Source organism: Schistocerca piceifrons, chromosome 5 (genome assembly GCF_021461385.2).
Source record: "Schistocerca piceifrons isolate TAMUIC-IGC-003096 chromosome 5, iqSchPice1.1, whole genome shotgun sequence".
In the NCBI taxonomy this organism is placed as follows: domain Eukaryota; kingdom Metazoa; phylum Arthropoda; class Insecta; order Orthoptera; family Acrididae; genus Schistocerca; species Schistocerca piceifrons.
The window spans coordinates 318894843-318906852 of NC_060142.1; the positions used below are offsets into that span (position 1 = coordinate 318894843).

The 12010-nt window shown below is 40.1% G+C and overlaps 1 protein-coding gene and 1 non-coding gene across 2 annotated transcripts; one reads left to right on the top strand and one right to left on the bottom strand.

The window, feature by feature from the left end:
* Positions 1–6302: 6302 nt before the first annotated feature.
* Positions 6303–6374, bottom strand: Trnad-guc. Its single transcript has one exon. It is a non-coding gene; the product is annotated as a tRNA-Asp (tRNA).
* A 239-nt stretch (positions 6375–6613) lies between these two features.
* LOC124798581 lies at positions 6614–11797 on the top strand. The gene is made up of 3 exons (XM_047262042.1): positions 6614–6842; positions 7044–7382; positions 11263–11797. The coding sequence occupies exons 1-3, from the start codon at positions 6789–6791 to the stop codon at positions 11617–11619; spliced, it is 750 nt and encodes a 249-aa protein (XP_047117998.1). The 5' UTR covers positions 6614–6788; the 3' UTR covers positions 11620–11797.
* Positions 11798–12010: the final 213 nt, after the last annotated feature.

A 12010-nucleotide genomic window follows, 5' to 3' on the forward strand; every position in this document is an offset into this window, starting at 1 on the left:
GGAAGCCATCGATGCGGCGTGAAAATTTCAGCATTAGTAGGTCAAGTGAGGTCACAGCATGCTAGTGTAGTAGTAACTGTATTGGTGTGAAAATTAGCTTGTATGTGATGATCATGAATCATTGGGATCACCAATGTGGAAGTGGGGTACAGTAATGGTACAATATAAGTGAGGTACGACATGGTATGGTACACTTACACTTTATTGAACAAATGCATACATAGGTAAAGGAACACAACTGTGTAACATATATGCTAAGATCAAACCTAAGTCTGTGGTCAAGTCACAGATATAGCACTAGCAGCATGTTAGTGGTGGTGTGGTCAGTAGTTGCCAGGGATGTAGAACATGTCAGAAAACGAGAGTACACAATACATATTTACTAAAAATAAGTATGCTGATGCTCCTTCCACAGATTATAACATGGTGAGCGTGGACCATTCCACATGCTATTGTTGAACTTCTACTAATAGTGAATTTTTTCTCTCTGTTTATTTTCCATTTTGAATATAGTCTTCACATAGTGTACTGTAATACATGGTTCAGTCTTTCAAAACATTAATCAGGTGGTGCTTCATGTAAATTCATTATTTAGACTATAATTATTCATATGCTGATTACAATAGTGCGTTTAGTTTTCCTAGAAACAATGTTATGTAAAAGTTTATAATGGCTGGAAAATTTACTACAATACAGAATAGAGAATTTTGACTGGGCTAATCATTCAAGTTAAGCATATTAACACATATAACCGGAGACCCATGACTCCAGACTTTACAGTTACATGTTTAATTTCTCTGAAACTGATTAACTTAAAAGATAATCAGTATTGGAAGTTCAGACACTTCAAAATTTTCTGTTGGAGATTTAGCCATTGTATTTCATAGATTCCAGTTTTTACTACAGTGCTTTTCATGCTCTAAACGTTCTGCAACAAATGAGACCCATCATTAATTCACTAAGCCATTAATTAAGAATTTGGGTAAATTGTAATAATTTTCAATCTGTCATTTGTACTTGTAAATAGGGAATTCCCAGTACAGACACGCAAAACAGTTCTGTAATATTTTATACTTTAAAACTGAATATATATTTTGTAAATCTAATTATAGTTGTGAAGGGCCTGTATCCCATAACATTATATACTGGCACATCTTTGTGGATGAAGATACAGTTGATGGAGTGCATCTGAGGTAGGGCCATACGTAATCATGAGACGAGCTGGCTGATGTTTTGTTCTAGTGTAGGCAAGTCCAGGGCTGAGGCAGTTGGTGTAGTCTGAAAGTATATGGCTGGCAGGTTGATTGGTTTGCTGTAGGTGAGCTTGGCTAATGGCATGATTAGATCCTATTTGAATGCTGTGTGGCTGTCTAGTATGCCTCATGGGAAAGCATCATTCCACTCCCTGGCACTGCACATGAGTGTGGCTTTCTGTGTGATGCCGGAGTTCCAGTGAACCATTACTTTTGGGATGCTGGGCAGTAGTGTGGACCACACACATGGCACAACTCAGTGATGAGGCCTGCATTGAACTGCTGCCCTTAGTCAGTTGTGATGACGGTGGGGCAGCCAAAGTGGACTGTCCTAGTATCTATGAAGGCTCACGCCACAGTTTCTAATGCAATGTCACTAATAGGCATGGCCTCACCCCCCCTCCCCCCCCCCCCCCACTCTCTTAATCTGGTTGGTGATGGACAGTATGTAGTGGAACCCTTGGGGGTCAGATAGGGATCCTACTAAGCCCACTGTGCATATGTAAAAGCATCCCTTTGGAACGGTGAACTTGCCTGAGAGAAGTTTAATGGTTGTGTGTATATTTGGGTGTGCAAGACCATGTAACTAATCGAACACTATGCATCAGCATTCAATTGTGGCTTGTTGGCATGGGACACACATCTTGGCACATAGTTTACAGCCCCATTTGAACCAGGGCCCGACAAAGGTTTCAGTGAGAAGTTTAATGGTTGCGTGTATATCTGGGTGTGCAAGACCATGTAACTAATTGAACACTATGCATCAGAACCATGTGGGACCAGAGGGTGTGTTCCACTAGTAGAAACATCACAGAGAAGATAATCATCAGTGCCGTGCTGTTGTTGACAGAAGATATTAAGATTATAAGTTGGGTCCAAGATGACAGTTTCTAGTTCTGTATTGGTGAGTTGGGCATGTGACATTACTGTGAAGTCATGGTCTGTCATGATCACTGAAACTCTAGACAGATAATCTGCAACAAGGTTGTCAGCATCGTTCATGTCATGGTCGTTGATTATGAATTGAGAAATAAAGTCTAAATGTCTGAACCTCCACAGCAAGCAATTGGAGGTTGGGTTGTCAATTGACTCTACCAGCAGACAGTGAGTGGTGAATAAAGTTAGCTGTCATATTTCTATGTCTTCCTGTAAGAATTTAAAGGCCTTGTAGTCCACCAGGAGCTCCCAGGTGCATGCTGACACTTCTTCTAAGATTCAGAAAGTTTTTCGAGAAGAAACGGGAGGGTGGTGGTGTCTGCTAAGTTGTTACTGGAGAACAGCTCCAATGGTGATGTTGCTTACATTGGGTGTAATAATAAGGTGAGCCTTAGGATCAGGTAGTGCAAGAGTGACAGCTTACTGGGAACACTGTTTCAAGTCATCGAAGGTGTGCGGCATGTGGGGTGTCCATGGGGCCATCTTTTTCCCAGATTTGTCTTTGCCAGCAAGGGCCTGGATTAGCAGAAGCTGAATGTTGGTAGCATGTGGAGGTGTCTATGATAGAAATTTACCATCCCTAAGAACCTTGGAGTTCTTAGTATGTGTGAGATGGCAACAGTGAATTGATAAGAGCAGTGTGACGGTCAGTTGGCTTGTAACCTTCGGCGTTGTGGAAACGCCCAGTAGGTGTGCATAGTGGCACTTCTCTCCATTAACAATTACTACCACCTGGTCAAAAGCCTTGAAAACTCGTTTAAGGAGTAGTTTCTGTTTGTCTGGGAAAACTGAAAATACTAGTATATTGTCCAAGTCGGTGTCGCACTGATTAATATCATGAAGTATTTTTTGAGCAGCTAACATTTTGTTGACTATCTCTTTGGTGGCCCCAAGGTGATCTGGAGCCAAGTGGCACACTTTCTGCCATGCAGGGAGTACAGGACTGGTTATACTGTGCTGGAATCCACCATTATTAATATCAAAGTGGCACAGGTTTGAAGGAGATGGAATGTAACATGCAACTGGTGAAAGAGCACCCACTGTACTGAACACTTGACTAATTACGTCCAGGAAAGCACACATGTGACTTTAACAGTGTGTGTGGAGTCATCGGTTGCACTGACATCATGTGCAGCAGTGAGCGAGGCTTCCACTGTGGCTACATGGCTATGCAAGGTGTCATTCTCCTTTTGCAATAGAATGGTGTCAGCTAAGTTGTCCGTACGAAATTGCTCCAAGTGTTGCAACTGGAATAACAAATTCGTAGATTCTTTCAGTATATGTAGACTTGAAGAAAGGGAGTCTACTGCAAGGTCCATAGGTGGAGAAATAGCAGGTGGTGTTTCCACAACTGCAGTGGGTGGAAATCCCTGGATAATTAATCTTGTTGGACGTGCATGGCCGTGCATTGGGTGAGGTGAGGAACCGACTTGTGACGAGTCATGAAGTCAGTCCCAACAACCAGTTCAGCAACTGTAGCACACACAAAGTCACAATGCAGTTACAGATTGGGTGCCAAGTCAATAGTGGCAGTAGTAGATCTGTAAAAATCGTTCATGGAATTATTAACACTCATAAGGCAATCGTGAATGTGCCAGAAGATGGAGAAGCCAATGTGTGAGAGAGTAGACTCATGTCACAACCTGTGACAATGAAATAACGTTTTTCTATTTTGCAGTCTATAAGATATGATCTGTGTGATGCAATCGAGCGGTCACATTTGAGGCTGTGGTGCATGACATGGCGATTGGGCACCTCGATCCATTGCAATAGCCTGGTGCCCCTTTGTCAGGCCAGTATATCAGTTTGGGAAATGACACAGTGGGGTGCAATTCCAAGCTTGCATGCCAAAACATGTAAGAAATCAGCAGTGTTGCAGGGTGATGTGGTGCTTGTTGCGCTGCCAGTTGGTCTGGTTTGAGCGTCAATGCCAAACATGACAATCTGCCAGTTGGACACAGACTGAGCGAACACTGGAGGTAGGGAGCTTTTGTTGGCAAAGTTGCTGGTAGGGGTAGCTGGTCAGCAGCTGGTGCCATTTGCAGCACTGTGGCACACATGCATTGGCTGTGCAGCAAGGCATCTCTGAAGAATTATGCCTTGTTTATACTGTTTTTGTGTGTCCCAATCCCATGAAGCTTGTCAGCGAGGGCAGGGCATTCAGTTCTGGGGCAATTCTAACAGAGTCGGAGTAATGACTGGATGTGTGGTGGGAGCTTAAATAGCTAGAGAGACCAAAACATAGCATCAGACAGCACAATATGGCTTGTGCTTGTATGGATGCTGCGCCACAACTGCAAAGGTGTCATGAACCCACTTCTTTGTAACAGATGGCCTTTGTCAGTTGCTGTTCTAGTGAAAAAGACAGGTGCTCTAATATGGTACACTTCACTGTTGTGTGCTCGCCACAAGTTGGATGGTGGAGAATGACATTGTTGATAAAGTTGCTGTTACCACTTAGGTGTGCAATCAGGGTCACAAACTTTGCCTCTAGCAAACCAAACTTTGACATGGAGGGGGTTGAACTGTGGTAGCTGTTTCGTGGAGATGAGTAGGTGTATCATAGTATCCCCATTGTAGAATTCTGGCATACAGTACTAAAGGCTGGTCATCAGAGCCTGTACAATGGTGTTGGCCCTGTAGAGGCATAGAAATAGCTTCAGGCAGGCAAACTATAATGACATGTCCTTCATCGGAAGGCAGGTCCTGCCGGACTCTAGGTATGCCTTGTGAAACAGCACGTTGTATTCAGTGTTGACAGCTGTAGTGGGGTGTGTTAGCAGTGGGCCCCATTTGACAGAATGCCACTAGGCGTACAGCGACCACCATGGGAGGGGTGATGGCTCTGTGTTCGGTAGAAGTTGTCTGGGATTGGTAACTGTCAGTCCAAGATGTGCTTGCTGTGGGAAGCAATGTGGCTGACATTGCATTCTGGCTGGAGCAAATGGATCTTGAAAAGTTGCGGGAGATGTGGATGTTCTGAGATTCACAGCAGTGAGAAAGTCATTACAAAATGGATTTCACAGGGGCAAAAAGATGCCAAACCAGTTGCGTTTTATGTGAACTCAGCCTTTACATAGTCCGATGTTGAGATGTAAATAGCACAATGTCTGTCACAGTAGGTATCTGCGAGTCACTAAATGTTGCATAGGGAAGAAGAAATTGTCAGTTGCATTTGCAACATTTTGCAAATGGCTTCCTGCATTAATGCTGCCATCACACCACAACCAGTGCTGGTTAGACAGCATTGTCGGGCATGATCAGAAAAGCAGAAAATGCACAGAAGTTGCATGGTAGCAAAAACTCGTTGGAGGCATAAACTTAAGGTTATCTATGTAGACACTGGGTATTGGTAGTGTGGTACAGACACACATACATTCTGTAATAAATGTGATTTATTCTAACACTTGATACACACATCTACACTCACTGAAGTCAGAGACAACATTGAACTGTCAGCAATGCTGCTGCACTATGTCATCACTCCAGACCTGTTAGTGTTGCTATAGGGCAGACTCCCTACTGCCATTTGTGTTCATTCACCAGATTTTACAAGAATGAATGCATAAAGTTGTACTTACTAACTAACCAAATGTAATTAAGGGAGATTCCTCTGACTGGAGAGAAGTCACATGTGGAGTTCTCCAAGGCTCAATCTTGGGTTCGCCGTTGTTCCTCAGATATGTAAATGAGCTTCTGTCTAATATACTGCAAGCAGAATCAATTCTTTTTGCAGATGCCACTAGTACTGTAATCAATCCAGGCATACATACATGGGGAGGAAATAATAAATAAGGTGGAAACTTCAAAATTTGTAGGTACTTTGTACTTGCAAATTTAAGCATGTGTAATATAGATTCGTGTGGACTTTGTGAAAATAGTATTGTTACTGAGTTTTCGATGCAGTATTTTGGCGTTGTAATTTGTATTGTCTTTTTGTGGAGTTCCCACTTTCCTTTTTAAGTTTATTATAAACCCTTGCTTTGAAATTATGCAGTCTGATGAATGATGTAGAACGTGTAAAAATTGGTGGCTAATATACAGGAGAGTTAATAATGATACCATGTTGTGTGCCTTAAAGCAACAGAAATTTTTAAAAAAATTAAAAAATGTCTCCCCGGCCGGGAATCGAACCCGGGTCTCCCGCGTGACAGGCGGGGATACTAACCACTATACTACCGAGGATTGCGATAATAATACTCCGTTATACATGTATTGATACTTTTACATAATTTCATCAGAATCATGTATGCAAAATCGAGTCATCACAAACTCAACATATGTGAATTTAACAACTGAAAATATTACGGCGCTGTCATATATTAATTTGGTACAATGGTTACCGTAGTTTACAAGCACGGTGCTTGACAACAGAGACATCTGTCGGTGCCTTCGGTAGTTCAGCTCTGCTGGCTCTAGGCGCCTGTAGTTGTGGGATGTATTGACGGTTTGCGCAATATATTGAAGAAGACTACAGACTTCCACAAATATTACGCACGTTCAGTATTTGTACCTTAGTACTACGCAATACTCGTCACTTCCTTCGGAGGTCGTAATTTTCGGACTTGTAAACAACTGAAACGGCGACACTGTACGAATATGAATAAATCGGGAAAGACAGATGAAAGGATTCATCTGTTGAAATGCATTCAGGTGAGTAGTTTTGATCACATATTTAATACCTATGCTTCTTCTGTAATTAGCCTTAGAAATATTTGGCAAAAATGTTTTAAGTGCAAGGAAATAACACTTCAACTGCTTAGTTGTTCGTTTAGAAGCTTGAATTTTTTATTGCCGAATAAATTTATTTAAAACATACCTATCCTCCACAATAATGTATCTTACTCCCTTCAGGTTTATAGATCGCTTCCAGCATTATGGAAAGTGAAATCCGTAGAATATAAGAACAAAGACATTAAAAATGAGTCCTACAATATCCTGCTGAAAGTTTATCAAGAAAGGTACCCATCAGCTACGAAGGAGGATTTAAAAAGGAAATTTAATTCGCTCCGAACAAATTTTCGGAAGGAACTGAGAAAGGTAAATGATAGACAATCAGTAAGTGGACTGGAAGATACATGCCAAAGCACCATGTGGTACTTTGAAGAAATGAAGTTTCTAATTGATCAGGAATCGCCAGACACGTCGTTCTCTACAATACCAGATGAAAATGGAGAATACTGCATCATGACAGTAAGCTGAAATATTTATTTTATTTGTCTTAGTTCGTAGAATTGACAAGTAAGATCCAGTAAGCATAGATGTTGTTTTGCAACACTTATCCCAGTACACACGTAAGATCATTGTAGGTTTCAGTCAGCATAGTCATTTTATTTACTTTGCAGTACTAGTTACAGTAAAGAAACTCATTAAAAACAACGCATCTACATGATAAATTACCTTCCTTAATTTATAATTAGTAGTTTTGATTCATCAATCTATGCTTCCCCTGGTCCATTGGGTTAGTGTTTGATGTAAGCGCCCCAATGCAATCTTAGTGTGGTGACAAACTAGTTGAAGTACATATATTGCGGCCCCTAGACGGTCAATAATATTGACAATATTTCCTCGACGAGCAGTAATATTGACCATCCAGGTTTGAGATTGAGAGATTGCGCAGTATTATTGGGAACATCAAAAACTTTGGAAATGTCTGACAATATTTTGTATCCACTACAATATTTTTAACAATATCCATGACAGTCTTTCGCATGCTGCACAGGAATCAGCTTTTAGCTTAGATTAGGTTTGTTGCTGTCATGTGGAAAATGAGTTCAAAACAAGATGAAAAATGGTTACCGTATTATTAGACAGCATCGAAATGTATAAATTATTGCCGGCATTGTAGGATGTTAGGGCAGATGAGTACAAACCAGAAGTGTCGCGAATGATAAATCTTAGGGCAAGAAAAGGAACGGCCAGGAAAGAATATGTGTCTAGTTAGCGGTAATGCAAATTAATGAATAAAAGTATGTATCGATATTTACCTCTGCGAATACACTACTTACCTGAATATAATCCTTTAGTGCGCATATTATTGCACGTTTCCACAAATGTAAACCGAAACTGCACTTGTATACAGTACCGTGGTTTACAAGACGGCATTGGGCTGCGCCATTTGTTGCATGAAACGAATGGCACGTAAATGGTTTCGTGTGTATCTGTAGACACAACGCCATCAGCGTACACTTCAGTTTCGTCATTTTGTGATTGTTATAGTCGTGTGTGGAAAAGAAAGAAAAAAAGTTTGTGGGTTCCTGGCTGGATAAAGAAAAGACGTCATCAGGGTCAACTATTTTCCTTAAAAAAGACTCGGCCAAATCGAACAATGGGATTTTAGTCTTGTAGACATGCGCTGTTCCACAGCCAGTTGTTTTGATTGCCTCTATTTTTCTTGAATAAATTTTACTCTGAAGCTAAGATATTGTTAACACACCCATGTTCAGATCGCGTATGACTGCCACAAGCGCAGGATAGATGTCATCTTGATGTGGAGTGTACGAGATCACCTAACAGCATAACGTAATATATTGTGCAGAATTATGTCATATAAAACAGGATATTCCATAAAATTTGAAGTAAACTCTTAGGGGTAAAATTTTTATTTGCCGGTATGGGACTTTCTGCCACTGTAGCACATCAAACCGCACTGAAAAGAGGCGTCTTGGAGATACCTTCAATGAACTGTATCACTGAAATTGTAATTGGTGGAATACTCAAGTAGAAACATGCTATTCTCAAAATACGGCCCCCATTAGTTCCCGAAACATCGAAATTATTACGGCGACTACTCGATTTGCAGCTGTTAGCCAATGACGGCCAGCGCAGGGCACATGATTTATCCAGTTACAGCGAACACAGCAAAAATTGTGTTTAATAAATGTGTTAAATTTTCAAAAAAATAGTCGCAATTTTTGTGGAGCCAACTAACTGTTGTTACCTAGATTATAGATTTCCTGTTTCACGAAACTGTCAGTTTTCATCATTTCATTTGGAAAATTTAGTAGCGTATTTTCGAAATGCTTCGATTCCTGTTTAATATATTGTTTTCACACGTCTTGGCACTGTAGCACGACAAATAAACAAAAAACGACTTGACTTGGTTGGCTGGTTGGAATCACGATGGCCGGACACGGGTTCGAACAGCCGTCTTCCCGAATGCGACTTGACTTGTATAGATCTTTAATGCCCTGTATCAATGAAACTGCTTATTTTCGAGTACGCAAGTATAAATACGAAATCATCAAATATGGCACGACAGCTTCGTAAACTGTGGAATCAAGATTGCGATATTCTTTTGTTAGACAGAGCACAAGATATGTGATCTCATCAGTCAATCACAGCACTCAAAGCACATTACACATGATGTAGTTAGCCAATCACGTAACCACATTCTCTATGCACGAACACACAAACAAAATATTAAGCATGAAACAGGAGTAAAGTAGGTATCCCAATTAATATAACTTTCATGCTGAGGAAAGTGAAGGTCCGGTTTCCCCCAAAAGCACGGAACTGTAGTTGCTAGTTATACATGCAGATTCTTCAAAAGAATTATTTCGTCATAGTTTCGTGGGACAGGTAATGTTTACCTGCTTCAACGAAAAATATATGTAATATTTCTTTGGAGCGATATGCTCAACAGAATATATACCCAACCAAGGGCAGGGGGGGGGGGGACACGACGGAGAGGGCGATCGACCCTTCCCCCCCTCCCCCCGCGAGTTGAAAGTAAATTAAAATCAAATGCGCCAAAGTTAAGCTCGCAAATTTAGAGTGTTGGCCAGTGTATTTAATCATTTAATTCAGTATTCCCCAAGCCACCTTACTTGGTGTGCCCAGAGAATGTATTACCTGTAACAGTGACTTGTGCTCTCCCTCTTGTTCGAATTGTGGCCGCCAAATATTAGCAGGGCTTCCTGATCTGCCTCAGCAGCATGCGCTTCATGTTTCCATTAGGGCACGGTCTGCTTTGTCCCCATTGCTACTATTGTAAGACTGCTCGCAAAATGGAGAATGGAAGACTCAAACAAAACATTTCTGCCAGGCTGTGCAGTTACGTGTTTACAGTTTTGCATCCCAGAAATTTTTCCTACTGTTAGATCTTTAACATTGATCCTTTCTTCTTTTCCTGTGTCTACTGCAAGAGCAGGAAGATCTTTCTCGACATACAAACTCATTAAGCATTCGTTGAGAAACTGTTGTGGGCAATACCGCTTAACAGGGCTTGCTTTGTTGTATGTCCATAGAGACATCATTATTAACGAAGAAAAAATTATAGATAAGTATATTGCGAAGGTCAGAAAGAACAGAAAATATATGTGTTCTTAAGTACAGGTAATATTTAGTATAATGACAGTTGTTCTTTTGTGATGTAAAAAGACTGAATAGTCAGCATTCACCCACTTACATTATAATTTTGTATAAAAACTGAAAAAAGTATGAATTAAATACTAATATGCATGAAGCATGCCAAATGTACACTGTAGGGGTAGAGAACTAAAATGAAAAATATAGACAAAATTATTTTTTGTAAAAAGATCTTCTTTACCAGGTTTTAACCATTCAGTGTATCAAAGGAACATAATATTACATTCATAACTATGGCTTTATGTAACTGCAAGTAAGCTTTGAGCTCCTTAATCATTCTCACTGTTTACATTGTGCTTCTTTGGAGGTATTAGTCGCAAATACATTGTTTTGATAAAATAATTAATATGTATATTGTATTTTTATTCCCACTATTTATATTTAAAAACAAGTGTGATTGTGAATTCTATTGAAAATAAGAATTAGAAAAAAGTATTTGCATATCTGATCTACAAAGTTCAGACTATGGTCCACTCAAAGCTACTAAAAATCTTCAGTACCTTGAGTATTATACATATAAACTAAAGTTGTCACGAATGATAGATGTCACAGGGAGGATCTTTTCTTTGATGATTCTTATCCCAAGGTCCTTGTGCTTGTCATTGGATTGACTAAGTAGTAGGATAATATATTCAGTATTTTTTAGTTATCTGTAACCGTCACATATACCAATGAGTCCACTGCATTTGCGTTATTCTTTCAGGATTCAGAAACGTCTGAAGCAGAGATACTCAAGAAGAATCCTCCAATGAAGAAAAGGCAGCCAGCACTGGCTACAAATGATTTGCTAGAACTTGCATGCAAGCGACTGCGGGAACGAGTGTCTGATGAGGACCACATCGGCATAACGTGGGCTCGTGAACTCCAGAAAATGGACCCAATGCAGCAAACCTTTGCAAAGAAGTTTATCAGTGACATTTTATTTGAAGGACTAATGGGCACACTGCACAGAAACTCTGTGGTTATAAATGGCCCAGCAACATCTTCTGCAAATAAGTCTCCAATCACAAATGTGTCAAGTGCTTCAACTGCCTCAAGCAGTTCACACACTCTGCAATAAGGCATCACTCTACATTTTGCAAATATGGCTGAGTTTTCCTATTGCTATTTGGTATTTGTATATTATTTGTTTACAGTTTTATCATTTTAATGATGTAATTATAAAGTAATTGCAGTAAACTTCAATGTAATGTATATAACACACAAGTAAAATCGTTATTTGACTGTTCCCACATAAACAACTTTTGTGCTTTTGTGACATAGTGTACTTTTCCTCTGGGTTTCAGAACTTTGCTGTTGTGTGCACATCACTTACTTTTACTTTTTTTCCAAACAGGTGTTAACAGCTTCCCAGGTTTCTATTACAATACAGCTGATAGTAGTGCATGTGTTGAATGTTGAAAATTTGCGGTCTTCAAAAGTGTTTCCAATTGTCAGGTAATGTAGTTTAA